Raw genomic sequence first — 26,131 nt, forward strand, 5'->3', positions numbered from 1 at the left:
TCAGCTCGTGTTTGTCCTGCTCGGTGGGGGCAGCTGAAGTGTAAACTACATGAGGTCATTCCAGCCTCGAGCCAGCTGAGACTGAGGGTCCCTTCCCTCCTGCTGCCACCCATAATGCAGAAATGATGTCATGCAATTCCCCACAGAGGTTCACACAGTGGTTTTGTGGGGGGGCCTCATCTCTGCAACAGCTTAAGAAAACACTCTGCAAACACCCCAGAGAAGCCAACTCGTTACACACCCACCACGGGAAGCCTTGTGAGTCTGTAGAAACAAATTCTGCTTCTTATATAACATTTTTCTCCTGAGATAGAGACATTTCAGTCTCCCTATTGAACATGCAGAGGCAGAATGAGAAAGTCACTTCCTCAGGGTCACCCACAAGTCCCTGGCACAGGTCTCCATTTGTTTAGACCATGCTGCTGAGGTTCAGTAGGTTCATAGAGGGTTGGGGCTCACTGGAACAAGATGTGTTTCATCAGAAAAAGGTCTTTTTTTAAACACAGAAAGGAAAGATCATTGCAAAGCCAGTTGGTTGGGTTGTTCCTCAAAATTTGGTGGTTTGCATGGGGGAGGCACGATCCATTCACAGTCATTGTCGCTGTTTTTACTGACAGCTGTTAATAGCCTGTGGGTTTTGATGGGTTTTGTGTCTGGATTCTCTTTGAGTTTCTCGCCTTCCTCTTTGCTATTTTCATTGGCCAGGTTGTCTGGGAAGTGCAACTCCCACCCCCCTCCCAGATGATCATTTTTATATTCAAAATAGAGCAATGAATCCTTAGGGGGGAAGAAAAGAGTCAGTTCTGACACAAAGACCTGATTAAAAAAAGAAAGCCCATTAAAAGCATTTGCAAAACCAGGCTGCTCCTGCAATCCGGAGGTGTAACATTCCAAGGGGCTGGTCCCATGGATGGTGTGGATGTGGTGGGACCCAGAGGCCTCTAACAGAGAAATCTGGCAGGGGCCCTCAGCCCCATGGAGCATCTGTCATGGGTCCGACCTGTGGCTCGTACATCCTCGGAGCGTGTCCCCAGGAGCAGCAGCGTGGGAAGCAGGCAAGTAGGGAACATCCCACCCCCACCCACGTTCCCCAAAAGGTGGGGAGAAGCCCAGCAGGTTTTTCTCTATCCTCATCCTCTCTCCCATCCCTCCTTCGTGTGATTGCACTCCTGCTCTGTTCCCCTTCCCCATGCTCTGAGTTGAAGAGATGATGGGGCCACTACTCAGCAGCTGCTACATCTGGCACTGGGGGTGGTTTTCAGGGATGCTGTTCCCTTGGATAGCTGCAAAAGGAGAGGAGGACAGACAAGTGCCAGGTGTGCACCCCCTGGTATTGCCATCCTCCCCTGCCCCCAGGACCCAGAGGGGAAGGTTGGCTGGAGCTGGAGGCAGCTGTGATGATCAGGGAAGTGTTCTGCCATCCCATAGCTATTCCTGAAATGCAGTTGGAGGCATTCAGATGGGGAATTGGAGATGTACATGTTTCCCTACAACCCTTTGCCTCATCTGAGGGTGATGGGAGGGAGCAATGTTCCCTCTGAGACCACATCCAAGGAATTGATGAGTACCAGCATGCCACCAGCTTCGTTGCTCCCTGTGGGACATGGCTAACAGGTCCTACAGAATGCTGTCCTCTTGCTAGGAAAAGGCCTGGGAATGCAGGGCCTTCAGGAAGGGCCCTTCCTAGGGCAGAAATTTGGGTGGCCACACAGAGAGGTGTGGAGGAACACCCCATCCATCTCCTCGTGTTCCCAAGGCTGGGAGGGCCAGGACCTCCCCACATCCCTGAAGATCACCATGGTGTGCCCTCCAGGAACTTTGCATCAGGGATTCTGGCCAAGGGGGCACAACCTGTGCCCACTTCCATAGGATTTGGATGTCAGATAGAGGTGGCCTGCAGAGAGTATTTCTCCCTGCTGAGGTCCAGCCTCCCCATGGCCCATCCACAAGTCTGGCCCACACATGTGTTGGGCAGAAGGCAGATTGGAGTTGAAATTCGGGTTGTAATTCCAGCCATGGCAGAAAATGCTGCTGAGTAATGCATGTTTGTCACAAAACCTGTCACACCTGAAGAACCCCAGAGTAGCTGCAGGTACCCAAAGAGAGGCAGCTTCTGCTGGACCCATTCTCCTCCTTCTCTGTTCCAGTGCATCCCAGTGCTCCTGCAGAGCCATCCCCAGCAGAAATCCCACCTGGCTGATGCAATGCCAGGGTTGAGCTCATGAGGGAAGGATGTTTAAGAGGGGTGGGATAGGCACTCTGCCCTCCTGTTTTTCCCTCCTCCAAGACCCTGATCCCTGGCTCTGCTTCCTGGCCTGCAGCCTCTTGCAGCTCAGCCAAGCATCTGCCAGGTTCCAGGGGGGTGCAATGCTCAATGTAAGCAGCCATTTTTCCTCCAGACAGATGTTTTGATTAGCAAACCACACTCTGGCAACAGGCAGCTGTTTTCTACTTCTGGAGAGAGAAAGAAGATTTTATCTTCTTTTTTTTTTTCTGTCCTGTCAAAAAACTTTTTGTACCTGCTTAAACTCAAGGGCCTGGAAACCTGTGTGCTCCCACCCCCCAGCCTCACACACAGCCTGGAGAATCCCAGCTTTTCAGAAAGGCCTGGAACAGATGGACTTTCTGCTTGGTTCATTTGCTTGGGCGAGACTTACCTGCCCGAGGCAAATGGCCTAAGAAAAATGGTCGATTTAGGGCAGATATAAGTTGTAATGGAAATGGAGAGCTGGCTTGGACTGCAGGAAAAGATCCTAAAATAAGCCAGTTGGATTCAGACTCATTCCTGAAATGTGTTCTGATCACTGAGAGGTGAATTACAGGACCACAAAGCTCCTGGATTTGCTGTCCCTCTGCCCTGGGCTGGCAGGGGACAGGTATTTCCAATATCAGTTTGTCCACTCTGCCTGAAACTGGGACTTGGACAGGGTCCAAGACAAGGAGGTGGGATGCACTGGAGTGGGGGAGGAGGAGGATGGCACTGGGAGAAGGAGGCACTGCAGCTACTCTGGGGTTCTTCAGAGGTGTGAGAGGTTTTGTGATGGAACAGAACCAACACCAGAACCTCACCAGCATTAGCTGGACAGCTCAGCTGCTCCCAGGGATTGTCCTTCATGTTCCCTCCAAGACCCTTAACATGGACCACAATGTTTGACAGGGTCCTCAATGCACAAATACAGCTTGGTTTGTTTATCCATCTAAGGCCAGGACTGGATGGGATCTGAACACTGCAATTAGGGTGTTCCCAGTTTCCTGGTAAGGACACAACATGCAAACCCAACTGCACTTCCCAGCAAGAATCTTGATGCTTCTTGCTCTGGGCTCTCCAGCTCTTCATGGGGACTTTCTGCATTGCTGGAATCATGGAATCATGGAATGCTTTGGGTTGGAAGGGACCTTAAAGATTGTCTAGTTGTAACCCCTGCCATGGGCACAGACACCTTCCACCAGCCCAGGTCACTCCAAGCTCCATCCAACCTGGCTTTGGACACTTTCAGGGATGGAGCAGCCACAGCTTCTCTGGGCAACCTGTGCCAGGGCCTGCCCACCCTCACAGGGATGAATTTATTCCTAATATCTAAATCTATCCCTTACATCTGGGTCCTACTGGTCAGCTATGGAATTCCAGCTGATTTTAGCTGGAGACCCAGCACTGTTATCACCACAGGAGGTCTTGCTGCCCTCCCACCTGCAGGGACAGGGTTTCAGAAGGTGTTGGCCACTGTGTCCCAGAGGATGGTGGTCCATCCCCTTTCTGCCTCTATGCAAGACCTTGTGCATGGTCAGTGCTGTTTGTAGCATAGAACTTGGGTTTGCAGTTGTCTTCAAATGTCCTCCAAGCAACAAAGCTGCAAATCTTTTTAAAATATAAGCTAAAAAGAGTTGACTGGAACCCAGTAAGAGTAGAAAACAGTCACAGAAAAAAAACCCAAACACTTCAGCAGCAAATTTTCGTTCTTTTTAAAGTAACTGATACATCAAGATCTTCAGTAACTCTCCAATTTTGTGTCTTGCAAAGCAATTCAAGAGTGCCAGGTCAGGAAATGTACTGAAAAGCTATTTTATTGAGGAAAGAGAGAATTTGATGGATCTGTGATGTGGCTAGAGCTGGAGGAACTTTTTTTACTGAATTTTTCACTCCTCACTGATGCAAAAATGCAAATCTGGAACACTTAAATTATTGCATCTGAAGTGAGTTGATTTCAGCAATTCTTTCTGGATGGGGGAGGATGTGCAAAGAGAAATTCAGCATTTCAGACCCCTCACAATTGCTAGACCTGCATTTTCAAAGCAAATTTTTTTGAGGTTTTAATGACATATCCTTTTAAAATGTACTTTCTTAACAAAAGAGACATTCTTATGTTTTAAAATGAAGTCAAATATCTAATCTGGGTGAAATATGAAACCACTTTGCTGCACCCACCTTAGAATCTAAATGGAAAGGGGGTTAATTTTGTGATTTCAGTGGGTATGGGTTTTTTTTTTTGGAGCTGCCCTCACAACGAAACTCTGTTGACTTGTTTGAGTCTTAACTTATTTTTCCATGGCAGTTTCATGGGGTTGAGGCAAATGGTGAGCCAAGACTTCTGCTTTTCTGCCAGATTTGGTCTTGGTTTTGCCCCGTGCCCGCCCATGTCATCCCTGGCTGTTTGTTGGTGTCATCCACATCCCTGGGGCAGAAAGTGCTGCACTCACATCAGAAATGACTTCTGAGCTCTCCTGCCCTGGTAGCAGAAACCAGCAGACCACAGGAGATGGCGCAGGGCTGCTCCCCGGAAAGATGAGATGGGCAGATGTTTCCAGGGCTTGGCTTAGCCCAGGTACCCCCATCCTGCCTTCTGTGCATCCAGCATGTCCAATTCAAGGCTGACCTGTTTGCTTTAGCCCACCCTGGGCTCAGAACACATCAAACATGGGCAAGGTCTCCAAACTTCTTCCAAGGTCAGCTTGATGCTCCTGAGGGGTGTTCTCCAACAGTCCTCGATGAGCGACGTGTTAGGATGTTTAGTCATATCCTGTCCTCTCCACCATGAAGATGTGGTCCAGATGCCCATGGAAGCATTGCTGGAGCAAGGCCTTGTGGTGCAATCTTAGACCTCATCAGGGTCTACAACTTCCTCATAAGGGGAAATGGACGGGCAGCTCTGATCTCTGCTCTGTGTGATCAGTGACAGGAACAGAGAATGGCTGGAGCTGTGTCAGGGAAGGTCTAGTCTGGATATTAGGGAAAGGTCCTTCACCCAGAGAGTGGTCAGTCCCTGGACAGGCTCCCCAGGGCAGTGGGCACAGCCTCAGGACTGCCCAAGTCAAAGAAGAGTTTGGACCATGCTCTCAGGCTCACGGTGGTGGGATTGTTGGGGTGTCCTGTGCAGGGCCAGGACCTGAACCCAATGACCCTTGTGGGTCTTTTCCAACTCAGGATATTCTATGATTCTACCTTCAGAAGTCCTCCAGTTTCCCCATTCCTGAAGGAACCTGCATCCATCTCCCTGTAGCAAAAAAATGTGACCTCAGCTGCCCCTCTGAAGGCCACTGAAGTTTCCTTCTGTAATCCCACAACGTGGGCACACAGCAGGTTTCAGAGGTCCTACCCAAACATCCAGAGCTGGGTGCTCCACAGAGCTCGTTGTCCTGGTGTCTGCTGATTTCTTCAGCTTGACTCTTTCAGGAACACACCTGCATCAAATATTTTAACTCAAAGCTTATCAGCAGCTAAGCTGGACTCAGACAAACACAGAATGTTCTATGTTGGAAGAGACCCACAAGGACCATTAGGTCCAACTCCTGGCCCTGCACAGGACAACCCTAAGAATTCTACCTTCCTTTTTTTAAAACTGACTTTTGCTAAAGTTTTTCATGCATGTAGACTAATAGAGTCATAGAATGGTTTGGGTTGGAAGGGACCTTAAAGATCATCTTGTTCTACCCCCTGCCATGGGCAGGAACACTTTCTAGACCAGGTTGCTGCAACTCCCTCCCTCCCTATCCTCACAGGGAAGAATTTCTCCCATATATCTGACCAAAATTTCCCCTATTTCAATTTAAACCCATTACTCCCTTTCCCATCACTACAGTTCCTGATGAAGAGAAATATGGAAAAATTTGTGTTACCTCAGAACTTTTTTTGTTCTGGTTGCTTTACAAAGGACCAGTTTTATAAATGCTGAGTTTTTTAAACTTGAGCAAAGTTGAGGAAACAGGTTTCCCCACTCTCTGTTATTAAATATAAAATAATATTTTTAGATGCAAAAAACTATAAATTAACAAAAGGAAATTTTCATGCTTTTCTGAGTTACTGTTTTCTCCCCAGTGCTCTTTTCCACTGGAAAAAATACTAAAAGAAGGCTGGGAGAGCTCCTCTCAGCTTCTTTTCTCATGTTTTTTTCGTGTGACGTTAATTAAAAAAGCCTTAACCAGATGCAGAAACACCGTGGAACTACCAACATTTGACTCAGCCACTTTTCTTTGGAAAATAAAAGTTAGTGTTTATAAAATGAAGACTTGCCCAGCTGTGCACTGGGAGCTCACCAGCAGCTCTCTGGATCCCACAACATTTGTCTCCAGGTCTGTTTGGGGATTTTGCCGGTTGGAAGGACAGATTGTGTTGGCTGCAGAAGGTTATGGAGGCAACTCAGAGGGTGAGACTGGTGGATTTTGCAGGGACTGTGAACACCCAGAGCTGTGCTAACATCTTCTGTGCGTGGGTGGCAGTGAGTGACCTTTGTGGGAGGATTTTCTGGTTCCATTTCCCCCCCGAGGTGGGTCGTGCTGTTCCCCTCTTGGTGCCCCTTTGCACGGGCATGTCTTTGACACGTGTGTGTGTGAGGAGAAAGCTGAGTTTGTGCAAGAGTGCAGAGAGGTGTTTCCAGGCTCAGCAGAAGGGGTTGCAGTGTCCCCCCAGATCCAGGAGCACTGTGGGGAGTTGCACAGGTCAGGTCATGGTCCCCACTTCTCTCAGATGGGATGGCCACAAGTCCGTGATGGGACTTGCTAAGGTTGATGTTCCTCCATGCCCTTTCCCACTCTGTTCCAACAGTGTTGCAGAGCAGTTGAAAGAGTCTTGGCCTGGAGTGATACGGTGGGGGACAGTGATGATGTGCATGATTATGATTAGATTTATTGCTGGCACAGTATCTAAATATCAGCAATTCAGTATCTAAATAACGGCTCCATCATCTCTAACAGTAATTACAGTATCATGGTCCCTCCTGTTGAAACATGAGCCTCAGTGAGACCCTCTCACTTTCTAAACTGCTCACAAAAGTCTAAGTGTGGCTTGGTCCACTTAGTCTCAGATTTGGTCAACAGTCTGTGACTAAAGGATTACCATAAATGCAGGTTCAGCTATAAATGTACAGGTTTATAATCTTGGCCTTGCAGAATTCACAATCACAAAGCACCTATGGAGACACTTCAGGATTTTAGCTCTGTATTTGAATGGATCTTAGTGCCTTTAGTCACCCATCCAAAAGTGAGTCTTCCCTATTTTTGGGTTGGATGTACCCTGCAGGTGTCCCTGCCAGGATAAAGATCCATCCAGAATCTGCCTTCCATCTTGGAAGACCAGTTGGTCCAGTATCCAACAGCATTTTGCAGGCACCAAAATTGATCACAAACATACTATTATTGTTCTTATTATTTCCATTAATTATGAGAGCACATGGTGTTTTTCTATTAGGACAAAGTGTATTTCCTGTATGTGTGTGGGAGGACACACTTGAAGACCCAACTATCTTTTGTTGCCATCACATACTGAGAGCAACTCAAACCAGCAAAAGATGGCTCCATCATCCTGCAGATGGTCCATCAATCCTCTCTTGTGGTCATCCTGGTGACTTGACTGGCAGTCAAAACATATTGCTGACTTGTGCTGTATCTCACATCCCCTCAATCTGCTGAAAAGGTGGCAACTGCCACATCTGTATCTCCCATTTGGGAGCAGATATCACAGCCCCCGGGATGCCCCAGTGAGACAGCAACAAGGACTGTAGATCACTGCCCAACAAGCAGGTAGACTTTCTGTCTTTCATGGTTGATAAGGAGTGATATCCAAAGCTTGTCTATCATCCAGCCTTGACTTAAAATGATACCTTGCTGTTCCCTGGGTAAAAAAGGGAATTTTGGCTACTTTCCTGGCAAATAACACCATTCCAAATCAGAAATCCTGACACAAACCCTTCCACAAGTGGAAGAGCAGGAAAAGTTCACCCAATGAATCACGTGCCATCGCATGACAACCAGACCTAAGCAAAGCAAACCCTGGTTGCAACCTGGAAGGGAGGCTGCCAAATTAAAATGAAATTGCTGCAGGAAATGCTGTGCTTGATTTAGTAGGTGAAACTTCCCCTCCAACTGCGCTGTCAGTGCCTGGAGCGGTGCTGAGCCCTGGGTACAGATGGATGGGCCATCTGTAAACTCAGGTCAAAGAGTAGCTCTGAAAAGTTGGGACACTGCAAAAGTTTTGACTGGGGGGGAAACGTGTGTGTTAGGCACTCCTGAAATATTGCAGCAGTTCCTTCCATTCTGCTCACTTTATCAGTGATAATAAAGATGAGGCAGAAGGGAGAAGACATTAAAAAAATAACATCTTAACAATATTGGGATGGCTTTGGTAAAAGCCTCATTTCAGAGCCCCAGTTTTTGAAATATTAGGTAGGTGTTAGAAAACAAAAAATAGTTGCTTTTGCTGGAGTATTTTCTTCCTGCAAGTCTGGTTTGCTGGGAGCTTTTTTGAGTGTGTCTGTTGGAGTCTGACCATCTTGACAGTGCCAGGCTGACATTTGGGGGGTGGTCTCTGGACCTGCAGTCCCAGATCCTCTCATGGCAGACTCTGAGGTCATTTGGCAAGAAGAGCAGTCAATATATTTTTATTGAGCTATGAGTATTTGGGGTTTGTATTTTGGAGTTTTTTGAACATTTAATCCACACCTTCCAATGCCTGTGATTCAAAGCAGGGGCTGGGGCAGAACTTGGCACTGGGTGTTGTAGATACTTTGTGTATTTGTGGCACCAGCACTTCAGTATTGGTGGCTTCACCTATTCCTTAATTTTTAAGGGCTTTGAGAAGGCTGTTTGCTTTAGTTTGCCCATCTTAGCTACCCAGCCCAGCTATTATCCTGGAATTACTGACCAGAGCTGAAATTACATTTATAGGATCAAAGTTAAACAGCCCTCAAGCCCAAGTTTAGAAACGGTAACGTGGACCAGAGGATGATCCGTGGAAAGGGTCTGATTCATTTGTGTCCAGTGATCCTCGGGGTGTCAAGGAGGTCTGAGATACGCATATGATGTGGAAAAACATAATCCATGATTTTTGGGAGACCCACACTTTGTGAGGAGCTGGGACACATCAAAAGGTAGTGGAGTATTGCAGATGGGCAAGTCAAGCCCTCAGCCACACTTTACACCAGGTTGGGTACAAGATACACCATATTTGACACTCTAAGCTTCTTACAGTTCTTCAAAGGGTGACATGGGATCCTGTGCCTTCATGGACAGGCTGGGTGTGTGACTGTGCTGGTTAAGCATGAGGAACAGGGGGATGGTGCCATGCACGGAGCTGCCACATCTGGGTGATGCTCCTGCCGTGTGGGAGGGACACAACCTGCAGAAAGCACTGAGCAGCCTGGGATGGCTCGTTCTTGGTCTGGGGATGATGTGCCCCTCTTGAAGTCTTGGTGCACCTGAACAGCTCAGCACAGGGTTATTCATATCTCCAGCATCCCGTCTTCATCACTGCAGCAGGGCGTGCATATGGCATCACCCAGTGCTGGAGCAGGTCTGTGCAGTGCCAGCTGGGATCTCTGCACTGGAGAAGGGACTCATACAAAGGCTGTTTGTTTGTTGTTTTTATTTCTGGTAACTTACAGTGTCTGTCAGAGCCTTATTTGCAAAGTGTGAAACACCAGAGTCATGTGGGAACAGAAACTATGGGGTTCACAGGGCCTGAGGTAGCAGGAGGCTGTAGACAGAATGGTTTTAGAGTCCTCTCTCCACTGTCCCATCATTCTGTATTCTCATCTTCTCCAACTTGTCACTGAAGATTGTTTCATCCCCCAGTGCCTGTACCTTTCCCCAGGAGCAGTCTCACTGAAAAGGAATTTCTGCTCTTCCTTCCAGGATGGGGCTGCTCGGGAGCAAAAATCAGCTGATGCCCAATGAGAAACACACTTCTGGAAGCAACCCAAAAACCAGGAGCAAACCTCCTCCTGCCCCACCCAAGGTAAGCCTGCAGTTTCATGTCCTTTCAGGATCCTCCATAGCTCAGTTAGTGCCTGGAGTGATGGAGGCAATACTTGGACTCACAGAATCACAGAAGGGTTTGAGTTGGAAGGGATCTTAAAGACCATTTAGTCCATTTAGTCACAGGCAGAGAAATCTTCCACTACCTCAGGTTGCTCCAAGCCCCATCCAACCTGGCCTTGAAAATTCCATGAATGGGGCAGGCACCACTTCTCTGGGCAATCTGTGCCCTGCATTGCCTGGACACAAGCCCTCTGAGGTGGTCCTCCCAGCTGATCCCTGTATCTTTCAGACAGGGATAGGAAGGGTTCTGAGGAGTCTCTGGATATTAAAAAAAAAAATCCAGCGTGTTGGTGCTTTGAAATATCTTTTCATCAGCACTTTGCAACCCAAGCTGATGCTGCTGACTTGTAAACAGCACGAAGATGGGTCAGATTCAAGCTAAAGACCCAGAGTTGCAAACCGCAGTGGAAACTTTACCGTGTGAGGGCAGCGGGTTCACTAAGGAGGGTCTACAGCCAACCTGTATTGGAGAGAGCTGAGAATCAAATGCTGGGCCCCTGCTGCTCCCTTGGAATTCACACAGCCCCGGCTGCTCCCTTGGAATTCACACAGCCCCTACTGCTCCCTTGGAATTCACACAGCCCCTGCTGCTCCCTTGGAATTCACACAGCCCCTACTGCTCCCTTGGAATTCACACAGCCCCTGCTGCTCCTTTGGAATTCACACAGCCCCTACTGCTCCCTTGGAATTCACACAGCCCCTGCTCGCATGGACACACATCAGCAAGGCACTGGCTCAGGATTTAGGAGACCTCAAATGACAAGCTCCTTGTTGAAACTTTGCAAATCACGTTATCTGTTGTGGTACAGAGAACATGAGGCTGTTGTCTCCTTCCTTGCCCCGTCAGCTCTTCAGCCAGCAGCCAGCACAAGAGAAACTCGAGGTGCAATGTCTTGTGAAAACCATCTTGAATCTTGAGCCCTGAGAGAGGGGAGGAATTGCCTATCAGTGCTTTTTATGACAGGTGGAGATGTTTTTCACTCCTTTAGTTTCAATTCTGAGTTTTCCCATGGTTAGACAGTCCAGTGTTCATGACAGATTGACCAAGAAGGTGTTATTTTCCTAATTTTCCTTCTCTCCAGCTCACTGAAGAGGAGCTGCTATCAGTATAAATACAGTATCATCAATCACCTTCTGCCACTCATTACTTTTTGCTGCAGGCACTCAGCTCTTCTTTCACTTAATTAGAAATGGCAGTGGATGAGCAGCTCTCCCACCCCACACTGCTCCCAAGTAGGGGTCAAAGGGTGGCACAGCCAGAAAACACTGGATGTTTTTTATTCAGTGTCTGCATTTCACTCCTTTTGCACCTGTATAAAAACACCTGGTAGTGGTTGGACACCTACTACAGTCAGTGGGTCCTGTACTGATCACAGGACTGATGTTTGAAGTTGGATGGAGGCCAAGTTCAAGCTCTTAGCCCTGAAAAGAAGGTGGTTCCATCCCAGCTGAGTTGGGACGGTCTGTGGCCAGTTTGCCTCTGTCAGCAGCTGGGCCAAACCAAACCAGGGACTGTGGCAACATTCTACAGTGTGCCCAGATAAGTGGCAGTACCTTGTTGTTCTTTAATTACATAGTCTGCAGGTTCCTCATGAGGGAAATTGGAGGGACAGGCACTGATCTGTTCTTTCTGGTGACCAGTGACAGACCCAAGGAAATACCTGGAGCTGTCACGGGAAGTTTAGGTTGGATATTGGGAAGAGGTTCTTCAAGAGAGTGTGGTGGGGCACAGAACAGGCTCTCCAGGGCAGTGGTCACAGCCCCAAACCTGACAGAGCTCAAGAAGTGTTTGGACAACACTCTTAGACATGTGGTGGGATTGTTGGGGGCGTCCTGTGCAGGGCCAGGAGTTGGGACATGATGATCCTTGTGAGTCCTTTACAACTCAGGAATCACAGAATAGTAGAATATCCTGGGTTGAAAGGCACTCATAACGTTCATCATTTGCTAATATAGTCACTGTCTCTGCTTTTTAAACATAACCCTGAGCAAACCATATCCAGTGAGCCTTGGGACAAGTGTAACAAACAGTATCTCCAGGTTTCTGCTTCAAGTAATATTGCAAATACCATTTCTCAATGGGACCATTCATGTCTCATCCCCCACGGATGCGAAATCTGGCACCAGTGAACAAGGGTTAGATAGACCAAGGTCCAAATGAGTGGGTGGCAGGTTTATGCTTTAATTCAGAGGCAAGCCAAGGGTTATTCAAGCTGACTGCTAAGACAGCCATGAACACATCATGGCAAAATGTGCTAAAGCCATCAGGACACATCCAGAGCCAGACACAGGGGCTGTTGACTGACTCCCACTTGTCTGTGAAGCTGAGAGCAGGTCTTCCTGAAAACACAGCAAAGGAATAAACACCCTTTCTTTTTTTCTTTTCTATTTCTACCCAAGGGCAGACAACTTATCAACAACCCTCATCTAAATCAAGCCTCTGCACAAGGTAAGACTCTGTTTTCTCTGCCTTCCCGTGGGGTTTTGCAAGGTGGTGGGCTCCAAATGGCAGGTCTTGAGCACGAGTTGTCACGTCACAGGCATGTGGTTTCTGTATCTTCAGCACTGCCAAGCAGGGAGTTTATCAGTGTGTTTCAGAAAATTCAGTTTACATCACTGAGTGTCTGCAGCTGCCAAGTTTTTCCCTGCTCATCAAAGAAATTAAGTGGGCAAAGCACCAATTCTTCATTGGAATGAGATGGTCTCTAAGGTCCCTTCCAACCCAAACCATTCGGTGCTTCTCTGATTGGTGGAGAAAAGGGAGATGTGAGACATCAGCTGTGTGAGATTTCCCTGTCTGCTGCCCTGTCTGCAGCATGACAACTCATAGCTGAAAATTCCAGAGGAAACAGCAGGCAGCAGAGAGCCCAGAGAGACTGCAAAGGGAATGAGAAGAAAGGAAAGAGTTTAAAATAAGGACACACAGATCTCCTGCTCTTGGCTTCAGCCACCTCTGCAGTTTCCTGGGTCCTGGATGGTGTTTGGAGATTATTGTCTTTTTAGGGAGCCCTCTGCCACCCCTGCCCAGGCTCCAACAGCAGCTTGTTTGTGTTTCTGTCAAAGAAGTTTTTCAGGTTATGGATACACAGAGAGATAATAAAAATAAAAGGAAGCTTGGGGGGAAGCTGTTAGCAACACATAAAGGTTCTTCATCTGGATGAAAGTGTGGGATTAGGGGACCGGCATGGGGATAGGAAAAGTGGGAGTGATGAATAAATGGGGTGGGTGGAATGACAGAGGCAGGTCTCCTTAGGTCTTATGGATGATGATGGAGAGTCCCTGCCATGGGCCGAACACAGGAGCTCCTGCAATGACAAAATGTTCTTCAAATTTGACATTTGTTACGGAAATCAAAGATGTGGCATTTCTTATGGAGATCAAAGCTGTGGGAGATGAAGCTCCTCCACCATGTGAGTTTTCTGCACACCACATTTTTATTTTCATGGCACATTTCCAAGTGTCCATGCTCTCCCACCTCCCCAGCTGAGCAGACATCTACAGTTTTTCACAGTTTTTATCCACCTTCTCAAGCTGCTCAGAAGCACAACACGAGTTCTTTTCAAGGAGACAGCTTTTACTTCTGCTTCACGCCAGAAGGCAGAAGTGGAAAGATGCTAAAAAGTGGATTAAGTACCATGTTAGCCCTTTACAGCTCTCAAAAATATTGTGGTTCATTAGATTCAGTTCCAGTTCTGGAGGAATATTCACACTGACAGTCTGGGAAAGTTCCTGTTTTTCTTTACCGGTGTCTGAGTTTCCAGAAATGATGTTGCATTTGATTCTGTGCTGTGTGGCAAAATGGGCTGAGAGGAACCATGCAAAGCATTTGAAATATCAGAGAGAGTCTCCTGACAGAAAGCAATTCAAGTGAAGTGATGGAGAAAGCACAAAATCCAGGCACTGGCTTCATATAAAAAAAAATCGAAGAGCTGAATCATATCCCGTGGGAGCACTTAAAATTCAATCAGGCAAAATTATTGGCTTTGGAAGCATGGCATGAAATGTGAAATCAAATCCCTTTTCCCCCTGAGTTTTCCATTTTGTTTCTACTATTTTTTTTTGCTTTCCTTGCATTTTGGTTGTTTTAGGGATGGTTTTTTGGCGGGATTTTTCGTTTGGTTTTGATCTTGGTGTTGAATTTATTTCACACTTTCCGTCTTTCACACCACTATTTCAGAAATTAATTAATTAATTAATTACTGTCAACAAAAGCCTCATTCTCCTGACATTATTTACCCTAATGGAAGTTACACAAAGGCAGGCAGGGGCTGCATAACTCTGGATTCAATGTGCTGTGTGTGGCATCACCAATCCACTTTTCCCCTGGGTGTGTCTGTTCCTCATTTTCACACAGTTCCCTGAGCAATTCCAATGTTTCTTAAGGCTGGTTCTGGGTCTCCATGGACTCAAAACCTTCATTTTGCACCTCTAAAGCCTCCAGTTCAGCAAAGTCCTGGTCTATAATTGTGGACCTCCAACCCAACAGTCCCATGGCTACAGCTGCTCCTTGGGTAGACAAGACACAGAAAACAGGTAGAATAATCCCTGCCCTTGCCCTGCCAGCTGCTCACAGCTGGATTTCAGTCCTACTGATGGAGACAGATGGTTGTTTTGGGTGCTTGTGCTCAGGCATTACAACAACCTGTGACTGCACAGAGACTTGGTCTCTGCAAGGTTGTTTTTTCTGATGAGGAACTGCAATTTCTTCCACCTCTTCAATCACTCTTTGCAAACCACAATATGAATAGGACTGAATTTCAGGGGGTGGGAGTTTAGCATGCTCTGGAACTTGTGATCTTTTGAGGTATCTCAAAGTTAACACTGAAACTCATTTTTCCTGTTGTTCCTTGGATATGATTCTGAGTTCAAAGGAAGGCTGTCAGAGACATGAGTTTGAGTGTAATTGGGGAAAGGAAGGGTCGTTTCTACTGAAAAGGCTGATTTGTCAATGAGAAATTAAAACTTCTCATCTTGTCAATCACAAGCAAGAGGGGAAATGAAGACAAGAGGCAATTGCCCCAAATGTTCAGATTTTCTAATGAAAAAAGGGGGGTTATGTCTGATATGATTTTATGAGGAAAGCAGAAATTATCTGCAGAAACACTCACTGTGTCAAAAGACAAGGCAGAAAGGTATTTGACAGAGAGCTCTGGCAGTGCAGGCCTGGATATCCCAGGAAACATCTCCTGTGCTGTCACACCTGGGCTTGCTGATCATTTGGGAGATGCAACAGTCCCAGTCCATGGTTTTCTTCACCTCCACCAGTGGGACCTGATGGTGTTCATCTTGGTGACAGCAGCAGGTGTGTGTTTTGAAGGCATCCTTTTCTAGCACAACTTTACCATGGTCTGGAGAAAAGACTGATGAGAAGCAGCTCAGGGCACTGGCAGGACTCAGCCTGGAGAAAAGGAGGCTCAGGGGGGACCTTCTGGCTCTCTGCAACTCCCTGACAGGAGAGGGGAGCTGGGGGTAGTTTGGCTCTGCTCCCAGGGAACAAGGGACAGGAGGAGAGGAAATGCCTCCAAGCTGCACCAGGAGATGTTTAAATTGATTATTAGGAAAAATTTCTTCACAAAGAGGGTTATGAATCATTGGAGTCCTCATCCCTGGGAAGATTTAAAAGCTGTGTAGATGTGGTACTTGGGCACGTGGTTTAGTGGTGGGCTTGGCAGTGCTGAGGGAATGGTTGGACTTGATGATCTTAGAGGGCTTTTCCAATGCTAATGATTCTATGATTCCACCCAGCCCATGCCATGCTGATGTGGAAAGCTGGACCCTTTTTCAGCAGCAGTATCTCATAGCTCAGTGCACCCAGCTGGCCAACACTCGTGCTGAGAGTTGTCACTTATACCATGACCATCCTAGAACATCTCTAAACCCACGGGTGATCCTCTGGGGCACCCTGGCACAGTCTCAGCCTGGCTCTGTGGCCATGACATGGTTGCAAAGACCTTCCATTCATGACAGGACAGTGATGGGAGGACTGGCTGAATGCTTCCTCTTGAGCCACTAAACTGGCACTCACCCCATGCAAACCGAGCTGGTATCAGACTCTCCTGACAGCAGCTCTGGGCCAGGATGGATTTGGCCCACAATCAAAGCCTCGGGGCTCAGCATTATCTGCAGAGCAGTCGCTCCTCGCAGCCCCGACGGCTTCTCTTGCTGTGGAGTCACTCATGGCCTGCCTGGATCAAACAGGCCAAGAAAGTGTTATCAGCACTGTTTCTCAGGGGGGTGATGGGCCCAGACACAGGAAGAGTCACTTTCATCATGAGATGGCAAGTCTTGCTGGCTCTGGCACAGAGAGCTTTTCTTCTGGCTCACTTCAGTGTGCAGCGTTTCTCAGCTTCTGTTTTGAGAAGGGATAAGAGGTGATTAGAGTGTTTTTCCATCATATAAAACCTTTCTGTCCTTGCTGTATTTGCTCTTTCCTCTCTCTCCTTTTTATTTGTTTTTTTTAATGTCATTGATTTGCACTTGTGTCAGTTGCTTCAAGATCACCACCACATTTTCACTTTCTGGACTCCACAGCCACTCTGTGCTTGAAGATCTTTGCACATTTGCTTCTGTTTTTCAAAGCACAAGCGTGACCACTGCATTGTTTTCCTTTCAAGAGGATCAGGCTGGTGTGTGTGGATCAGCAGGCTCACTGTGGATATCTCACAGTAGGCACATGCCCCCAGACCTTTCATGTCAGAGAAGCTGTGTGATAACAACTGTCTCAGGAGGCAGCAGGAGTTTGGGTGCGTTGCTAATTCGGGATCCCTCAAGGGGAAGTCCCCAACTGTGTGAGCTATTTTAAGACTTCAAAGCATTCTCCCTCATGACTGATCATCCCTTTCCCATAGCAGGAGAGAGTGAGGCTCTGCTGAAACCTCTCATGGATCTCAGAGCTCCTTCTGCGAAGCCTGAAGGGAACAGCTCAGGGCTTTGGTTTACAAAGCTCCATTTCCTCCCACATTGACCCTTTCTCCTCCCTAACAAATTGCCAGCGGAGCAGCAGCCAACCTTGCACAGACACAAACCCCAGGCTGCCCCAGAGACACGTTATCTTGTGGTGACAAAGGGCCAGTCTGGCTCTCTTGCTGGTGGCACTATTTGGAAAGGTCAGACAGAGACTGTGGCTTGACAGGCTGCTTTGAAAAATGCTAATGATAGGCTGGCCGTGGCTCTGGGAGCATTAATTAGGCTGAGTACAGGCTAAAGCCTTCCTGCAACAAGCAATCATCATTCATCTCTTCTTCTTCCTTTTTTAATGTTTTTTCTTTTTTCTTTTCATCTTTTCTCTTTTTTACTCTTTTCTCTTTTCTTTTCTTTTTTCTTTTCTTTTTTTCTTTTCTTTTCTTTTTTCTTTTCTTTTCTTTTCTTTTCTTTTCTTTTCTTTTCTTTTCTTTTCTTTTCTTTTCTTTTCTTTTCTTTTCTTTTTTCTTTTTTCTTTTCTTTTTCCTCTCCTCTCCTCTCCTCTCCTCTCCTCTCCTCTCCTCTCCTCTCCTCTCCTCTCCTCTCCTCTCCTCTCCTCTCCTCTCCTCTCCTCTCCTCTCCTCTCCTCTCCTCTCCTCTCCTCTCCTCTCCTCTCCTCTCCTCTCCTCTCCTCTCCTCTCCTTCTTCTCATTGTCCTTCTTGTTCTCCTTTTTCTCTTTCTTGTTCTTCATTTTCTTCTTCTTTCTTCTCCTTTTCCTTCTCTCATTTTTGTCTTCTTTTTTTCTTCCCATTTTCTTTCTTTCATTTTTCTTTATTTTTTCTTCTCCTTTTCCATCTTCTCATTCTTCTTTTTCTTCTTTTCTCCTTCTTGTCCCTTTCTTTTCCTTTCCTTTGTCATCACAGGGTTTATTCTTGATGTTTATATTCACAAGCATGTGCTGATGCTCTCTGAAAACGCTGATGTGTCCCAAAATAGCTGCTCCTTTCTGCTTCAGCAGCTTCGAGCGCACCCGTGAGCAGCTCCGCAGCCTCTCTGAGAGCAGCCCCGGCACAACCCGGGCGTGCAAACCGAGCCACGCGGCTCCAGCCCCCGGCCCCTGCCCCAGGCTGGCTCAGAACATCGTGGCACAGGGTGCCAAAATTCAGGTCTCGGTCCAGATGGGTTGGAAGCAAAATGGGAGACACAGAGAACGGGGGTTTGTGGTTTGGAGCATCTCAAGTTCATCAGGGCCAGGCAAAGGGAAGGGGATCCTGGAGCATCCCCCACCCCCATGGGAATTACAGCTGGGTGGAGCTACAGAGGTGCTGGGCTGAAAGCAGCAGAGGAGCTCATTGTGGGGACACCTCTGGAGCACCTCTGCCATGGAGACAGGCTGAGAGAGCTGGGTGGTTCCTCTTGGAGAAGAGAAGGTTCCAGGGAGATCTTACAGCCCTTTCCAGTGCCTAAAGGAGAAGTGCCTTATAAAAAGGAGGGAGAGGGACTTTTTATACAGGCAGGTGTGGCAGGAAAAGGGGCAACAGTTTTAAACTGAAAGAAGGCATGTTTGGATTAAATTCAGGAATCAATTCTTTACCCAGAGGGTGGACAGGCTCTGGCACAGGTTGCCCAGAAAAGCTGTGGCTGCCCCATCCCTGCAAGTGTTCAAGGGCAGGTTGGACAGGGCTTGGAGCAGCCTGGGAGAGTGGAAGGTGTCCCTGCCCATGCTGAAGGGTTGAAACTGGATGATCCTTAAGGTCCCTTCCAAACCATTCTGTGGTCTCTGATTCACTGTGTGATCTGCAAGGAACAGTGTGCAAGAGGGATGGCAAGACATTGGCTGAGCCCAGAGCATCTGGAGGGAGAGTTAAATCCTAAAAATGGGCCCAAATAACAGAAACTGAAATGACTTCATACCTTTCTCAGTCAAGAAATCCTCATTGTTTTGAGTCAAATTCCAGAGCCACGCTGGGAAATATCACTCCAGCAGTTTTCATTTACTGCCAGGTAAAACTCGGGCCAAACACTGGCAGGTTGTTTATGACCCTTTTTATTCTGCACAAACCCTTTTTTCTTGTTGCCATGCTGTGTTTTGTGGGTGGGGGAGTCTGGAGTGCCTTAAAAACACATCCACAGGAAACTTTTTGGTGGATGAGAGTTAATCCCCGAGCAGAGGTTGTGGTGAGCAGGAAAGTTGGGTTGGTGCAAAGCTTGGATTTGGGGGACAGTGAGGGTGACAGACCCCCATGGTTGGGGGGTGAAATGCCCCACCATACACCCAGGTGTGCATCACCCCCAGCAGGGATCAGGCTGGATTCATTGGTATTAATCCTTCTTTCAGATACCTTAGTTGTGGTTGCACTGTACGATTTTCCTGCCTCAAGTGACCGTGACCTGGAGCTTGTCAAGGGGGAGAAACTCCAAATCCTCTCCAAGTAAGTGACTTTCTTCCAGAAGGAAGCTCAAAGATGAGCATGGTGAAACTGGGAAAGGGGGAACCTTGGGGTCAGACACCAATTTGCAGCTCGTCAGAGCTGAGCTTTGCTCCAGAGTGTGCCTGTGGGTACCCTCCTCTCTCTGCAAGGTGGGGAAGGTGACACTTTCATGGGTCACAGATACTCTGTGGTTGCATCATTTCATTGCCTGGACAGTCCTGGGACCTTCCTTGCTATCAGTGCCTGGGGGTGCAGAGGCAGCATAAATAACAAGAACAACAACAAAAAATAGCTCCTGTCCTGGTTCATATTTTGTGCTGAGTGTGCTTTTGCAAAGGATGTGGGTTGGGTGTAGTCAGAGGAAAGGACAGAATCGAGCCAGAGAGATGTGTGGTTTCCATTTCAACTTCTTGTCAAACTCACAGAGAAGAGCCCCACTCCATAACAGGGCAGAGGTGGGCTTGGAGCCCCCAGACCTTGTAGGGCTGCTCAATCCCTCACTGCTCTGTGGGGTGGCCTCCAGAGGTGACATTTCTCACACAGACTCTGTGGGCTGGGACCCAGGGGCAGAGAGATGGAGAGCCCGTGACGTGGGGATGGCCTTTGGTGATGGCTGTGCCTCAGTCAGCAGTGGGAGCAAAGTGAGGTGTCTGGCAGACAAAGGAAGGAGCAAAAAGGGGCCCAATGCCCCCATGCAGGAGACAAACCCACAGTGACCCAGATCTCCCTCCTCTCACTTGAGGTGCGTTGCAAAGGTCTGTGGTCATTCTGTAGAAAGAGTCTGTCACCTCCAGGAGTCCCTGAGACGCCAACAGCCTTCAACCTGGTGGTGGTCCTAGGGAACCTAGAGGGAACTGTAGAGTGGATTAAGGAGCTCTAGTCTACTTGCAATACTCTAACCCCCACAATCCATGTCCTCAGAGCCTCACCTTTTCCTGAAGCCTCCTCTGGGCGCTCACTCTCTTTGCTCTAACCCCTTTGCAGCGATGGGGACTGGTGGCTGGCCAAGTCCCTCAGCAGTGGGAGGAAAGGCTACATCCCCAGCAACTTCGTTGCACAGGTGGACAGCTTGGAAGAGGAAAAGTAAGTGTGAAAGCTTATGAACCCTGGAGCAGTGCCCTGTCTCTCAACAAGCTACAGGAAGAGCTTTACTTGATGGATGGCAGGAAGAGGTCACTGCTGGGCTGGATGGCGAGAGGTCTTTCATCACCCCAAACAGCATTGCCAAAAAGTTCAGGAGAAGTTTTAAGCACTGTATGGGTGTGGAGAAGGGATGAGAAGGGATGATGTGGTTATGGGGAGAAATCTGGCAAAGACTCTAGTCCCACTGATTGCACCCATGGTGGAAAACAAGGATGTGGGGGAGAGAACATAAAGGATATGTTTGCACTGGAAAACTGGCAGTGCCAGGGATCATGTTCTGGTCCCACTGAGCCAATCCACCCACACAGTGTTAAACCTCCTCCGCCTTCAAGAGGGTGTCCATATGTAAACTGGGATTCCTTCTGGATGGGGTGCCTTGATCCATGTCTTGGAGGTGCCAGGGATCATGCCAACAATTTATCAGGGCAGACACCTGAGTGCAGTGCCCAGACCCACAGGTTTTTCCATCAGCCCAGAGGCAGCCACCCTGCAAGGAAGATGGAAAGAGACTTGAGTCAAAAGAGTTTACTATGTCTATAATACAGGCAGCATAAGAATTTTTCTTCCATGACTTATCCTCCTTTATGTCATTCAGCCATAAATGATCAGTCCTGCCTGCAATCTGCTCTTGGAGGGACCGAACCATCACTGAATTCAGCAACTATTTAGCAGCACACAGAAATGTGGTTGAGACATCAAAGTTCTCTGTATCCAAACTTACACTTCTGTTGTGTACAGGGTCCTGCATGTCCCATCTACTCCCTGCTCTGTCTGAATTTCCAGGTTGTGAAACAAGACCAAAGTGACCAAAATGTGATGTTAGCCCATTACTGTCATTTGTCAGCAGATAAACCCCCTATTTGCTGATAAAAATGACCCTCAGTTTCACAATGTAACAGCACAATAAAACCCCCTAAAACAAAACAAAACAAAACAAAACAAAACCCAACAACAACAACAACAAAGAATTAACTTGATAAAATTCCTTTTTTTGTTCAGAGCTTTTCCTTTCCCAGTGATGATTTTGCCTTCTCTCTCTCCCAGGTGGTATTTTCGAACTCTGAGCAGAAAAGATGCTGAACGGCTGCTCTTGTCTTCTGGTAACAAAGTTGGCTCTTTCCTTGTCCGAGAGAGTGAAACCAGCCAAGGTGAGACCCTCAGAGCAAAGGCAGCTCCTGGTTATTGCCAGGGCTTGGAAAACCTGCCACACCTGAGCTGCAAAGTCCAGCTGTGTCAGAGCTTCTTGGAGCTGGCTGGGTGAAGGAGAACCTTGCAACAGTAATTCCCAGACTCAGCAAGTGAGATGTGGGTTTGGAGGGCAAAGATTTTCTCATGATGCCACTCATTTGTGCCCTCCTGGCTGTGGGAAGGGTGGCTTTTACCACCACAGTTCATGGCAGAGACACAGGAACACAAATAGGCAGGATTTTCCAAAACAATGTGTAGGGGTTTTCTTTTCCATCTCTTTCCAGGGAAATGTTCCATTTTTTTGGAAAAAGGAGATACTTCTATGCACTCTTGAGTGTTTCTCCTGTTTGCAATAGAAACCTGTAGAATTTTGGGAAAAGGTTTTCTGTGAAATATTCCTCCAGGGAAATCATGTTTTTCCTTAGAGACTGTAGCAGAGGGAAATGATGCAAACTATATTTTTAGAAGGGTTTGACTAAAGCAGGAAAAGTGGATTCATCCCCTTTTATATGAACGTGTCTGACTTTTGAAGACATGGAAGGATGGAAAGGGCTCAATTCTCTTGGGCAGTGGATATACTTATATACTACAGTACTATAGTACTACTACTATTCAGTACTACAATACTGAATCATATAATTGCAATTTCCATATTCTGTGCTGTTAATTTGTAGAGTCTGGGAGTTAGTTTGGGTTGTCCCATAGGAATTTCTTATTGTTTCTTTCCTACTTTTTTTCTCCTTGCTTCCTCTGAGCCAGCATGTGTGTTTAGGTGGAGACAGTGATGCTTCTGGTGGTCCTATGGGTTCTGCTCTGAACCAAATCCATACAGTAGTTCAGAAAAGTATTTCTAGCTCTGATTTAGTTTCTTTGCTGTGAAGGACTCTTCCCTTGATAGGACTCTTTCCTTGACACATGGGAAAAGGTAGTTTATGTCTTCCTTTATTATTTAGAATAATAAAATTGTTTAGGTTGGAAAAACCACCCAGATCATCGAGTTCAGCTGTGACTTGATCAGTAATGTTGGAGCATCCATCTGAAGTAATATGTGGCCTTCTTTTCCTTGATTTGCTTCCCAAACACTTTTACACGTCCCAGGTCAAACAGTAGGAGCAGGAAGAAACAGACTGGATGATCCATCTTACACCTGGCTCTTGCCTACTGTAGCTTCTCCTCCCTCCTTTCTTGTCTCTGTTTTCTCCTGGTCACCTGGGAGTTCTCTGTTCCTTCCACCATGGACACATCATTACCAGCAAATTAAATCGTGCCAGAGTCTGGATGAGGCAGCTGGAATCCCATGTCCTGTATCCGCCGCCTCCCTGAGCCATCAGACAGTGTCAGCACCATGGCATCCTACCTGGAATTTCTCCCTCCACCCCGTGCCTGGGCTCACCTCCACCCATCCCTGCTGAGCTGAAGCCAAGCAGGAGGGTTTCTTCCCATGAGGATTTGCAGCTTTCAGAATTTTTAAGGAAGACTCAGGTCAGGGAACATTGAAGAGACTTGTTTCAAGGCATTTCATTTACAGGTCACTTGTTCTGTTGCATGTTGGTTTTCCTGCTACCTTTGTGGTGCCTTGGCAATGCTCAGGCTTGGACTAGTCACCACATGCTGCTCTTCTGTTTATCCCCTTCCCACTCTGCCTTAGTTTGCTGGGATATTTGGGGAGCTGGCATTGCACCCAGGAAGGGCAAGGAGCAACACACCCGCCACTGACAAGCCCAACAAACACTCCTATGTTGTATCTGAAGGTCTGGGAAGGAGTGAGATGCTCACATGTGATCCTTGTCTTTGTGGTGTCTCTAGATGCCACACATAGATGGGATCAGACCTTTCCCTACACTTGCTCAGGACAATTGGCCCAGATTTCTGCCTGCCACGAACTGCAAACACAGGATGGAATAATTCCCTGCAATCCTCTGGGGTGTGGGTGTGTCTCAGTCACACAGGGCTCAGAGAGAGGTGGTGGAGTCCTGAGATTGAAGGAGAAATAACCAGATCCTTAATGCTCTGTCTCTGCTGTCTAGGACATGGGGCTGTGGGATATTCTGCATTAGCAGATGTAGTGGGTTCCACCCCATGCTCAGAGATCAGCTTCTGCTCTGAAACCTGTGCCCTTTGTTTACTCTAAAATATGGCTGTTGTTCCTTCAAACACCCCATCCTCTGAATTACCCTGTGCTTTCAGCTTCTGCCTGAGCATCACGTGCCTGAATGGCCCTGGCGACACCCTTTGATCCATCTCAGCCACAGCTTCCTCCTCTCTAAAGAAAAGAGGAGAAAGCAAGCCCTGCATCTCCAAATGTGCTGTGCAGCTCAGTTCCCTAACGTAAAGCACCCTGTGACCCACCAAGAGATGTTCAGAGCAATGTCATGGAATTAGCCCTATCCTTTGAGCCCCAACCCAGGACAGCCCCACAAGTTCTTTCTGTTTTCCTTCCCCATGATTGTGTTTTTGTTCACTTTGCACATCACCAGAAAAACTGGACCTTCAGTGTGGAGCACTGGGTTGAGCTAATCCCCTTTAGCTGCTTAAACTGGAAGGGGATTGTCTCACAGTGGGCTGTCTCAGGCCCAGCAGGATGGATTCTGCACTCTGCCAGCCCATCCTAGGCAGAGTCCAGTTTGCCCATGGTTTAAGACACAGAAACTCTGCAAACCTGGGGCAAACATTTTGCAGAGTCTGTGAAAGGCACATTCAGCATCCTGGGAAGGTGGGAAGATGGAGACACTGTGGGAAGCACACCAGTAGACACCGAATCACAGAATAGGCTGAGCTGGAAGGGATCCATCAAGTCCACCCCTCAGCCCTGCACAGGACCATTCCCAAGAGTCACCTCATGTGCCTGAGAGTATCATCCAAACACTTCCTGAGCTCTGTCAGGGTTGGTGCTGTGCCCACTGCCTTGGGGAGCCTGTTCAGTGCCCAACCACCCTTTGGGGAAAAACCTCTTTCTAATATCCAGCCTACACCTTCCATGGCACAACTTCAGGCCACTCCCTGGGGTTCTGGCACTGGTCACAGAGCAGAGATCAGTGCCTGCCCCTCCTCCTCCCCTCATGAGGAAGTTGAAATGCAATGAGCTCTGCCCTCAGTCTCCTTCAGACTGAACAGACCAAGAGACTTCTGACATTTTGGGATTGTGAAACCATCAGTGCAGCACCAGCCTTGCTGAAGCTGCTGCAAATAAACCAATGTCCCCCTGAAGTAACAATCATTCCGAAGGCTGCAGGAGCACATTCCCACAGCTGTGCCGACTCACGAGCTCCTGGCTCCCAGTAGGACTGTTGGGTCTGTGCTCCCAGCAGGAGAGACCTTGCTGAGCTCAGCCACTGCATCCAGCTGAGCTCCTGGATTCCCATCAGGAAGGAGTTAGGAGGCTGATAGAGCTATAGGAGATGAAGATGCCACACGTAGTGGGACTCGGTCTGATGCAGGCATCAAAATGTAGGTATAACAGCCTGAGCTCCCACTGTAGCCAGTGGGGCTTGATTTGATTGTCAAATCCTGAGCATCTTAGAGCCTTCTCCAGATGCTGCACAAGGAGGTTGGGTTTTGAACCATATCTGCCAAACCCATGCAGATCACAGAATCATGGAATCATAGAATGGTTTGGGTTGGAAGGGATCTTTAAAGGTCATCTAGTCCAACCCTCTGCGGGAAGCAGGGTCTTCTTTCACTGTTCCAGGTTGCTCCAAGCCCTGTCCAACCTGGCCTTGGACACTTCCAGGGATGGGGCAGCCACAGCTTCTCTGGGCAGCCTGTGCCAGTCTTACCACAGGCACTGTACCAGAGCACCTGGAGTGGTACCAAACATCCATGTTTGGGTGACAAAATCAGCCCCACATGTCATGTGAAGTTGAAAATCAGCCCTTACATCTTCTGCTGCTCCTTTCATTATGAAGCTTTGAACAGAAAGGACCCTTGCAGGATGGTTTGGGGATCCCAGATTTGGAGCAGGCGGGTCTGACAGCCAGAGCTTCCCAGGGCAAAATATAGGGGTGCTCATGGGGCACTGAGCAACCTGGGCTAGTGGAAGATGTCCCTGTCCATGGCAGGGAGTTGGAATGAGATGAGCTTTGGGGTCCTTTCCATCCCAAACCATTCTGTGATTCCGTGACAAGAGAATTGAAGCTTTCCAGCCTCAGTGCTTTGCCTCTGC

General features: G+C 47.8%; 1 protein-coding gene across 1 annotated transcript in view; it reads left to right on the plus strand.

Annotated features, from left to right (window-relative positions):
• Positions 1–26,131, plus strand: part of BLK (BLK proto-oncogene, Src family tyrosine kinase) — a 49,910-nt gene that overhangs the window by 9,402 nt on the left and 14,377 nt on the right. Inside the window, exons 3-7 of the mRNA XM_071547735.1 lie at positions 10,120–10,222; positions 12,706–12,754; positions 19,545–19,638; positions 20,623–20,721; positions 21,826–21,929. Coding sequence (XP_071403836.1) covers positions 10,121–10,222; positions 12,706–12,754; positions 19,545–19,638; positions 20,623–20,721; positions 21,826–21,929 — 448 coding nt within the window. The 5' untranslated portion in view covers position 10,120. The remainder of the gene's footprint in view (positions 1–10,119; positions 10,223–12,705; positions 12,755–19,544; positions 19,639–20,622; positions 20,722–21,825; positions 21,930–26,131) is intronic.

This window comes from Pithys albifrons, chromosome 2 (assembly GCF_047495875.1).
Source record: "Pithys albifrons albifrons isolate INPA30051 chromosome 2, PitAlb_v1, whole genome shotgun sequence".
NCBI lineage: Eukaryota > Metazoa > Chordata > Aves > Passeriformes > Thamnophilidae > Pithys > Pithys albifrons.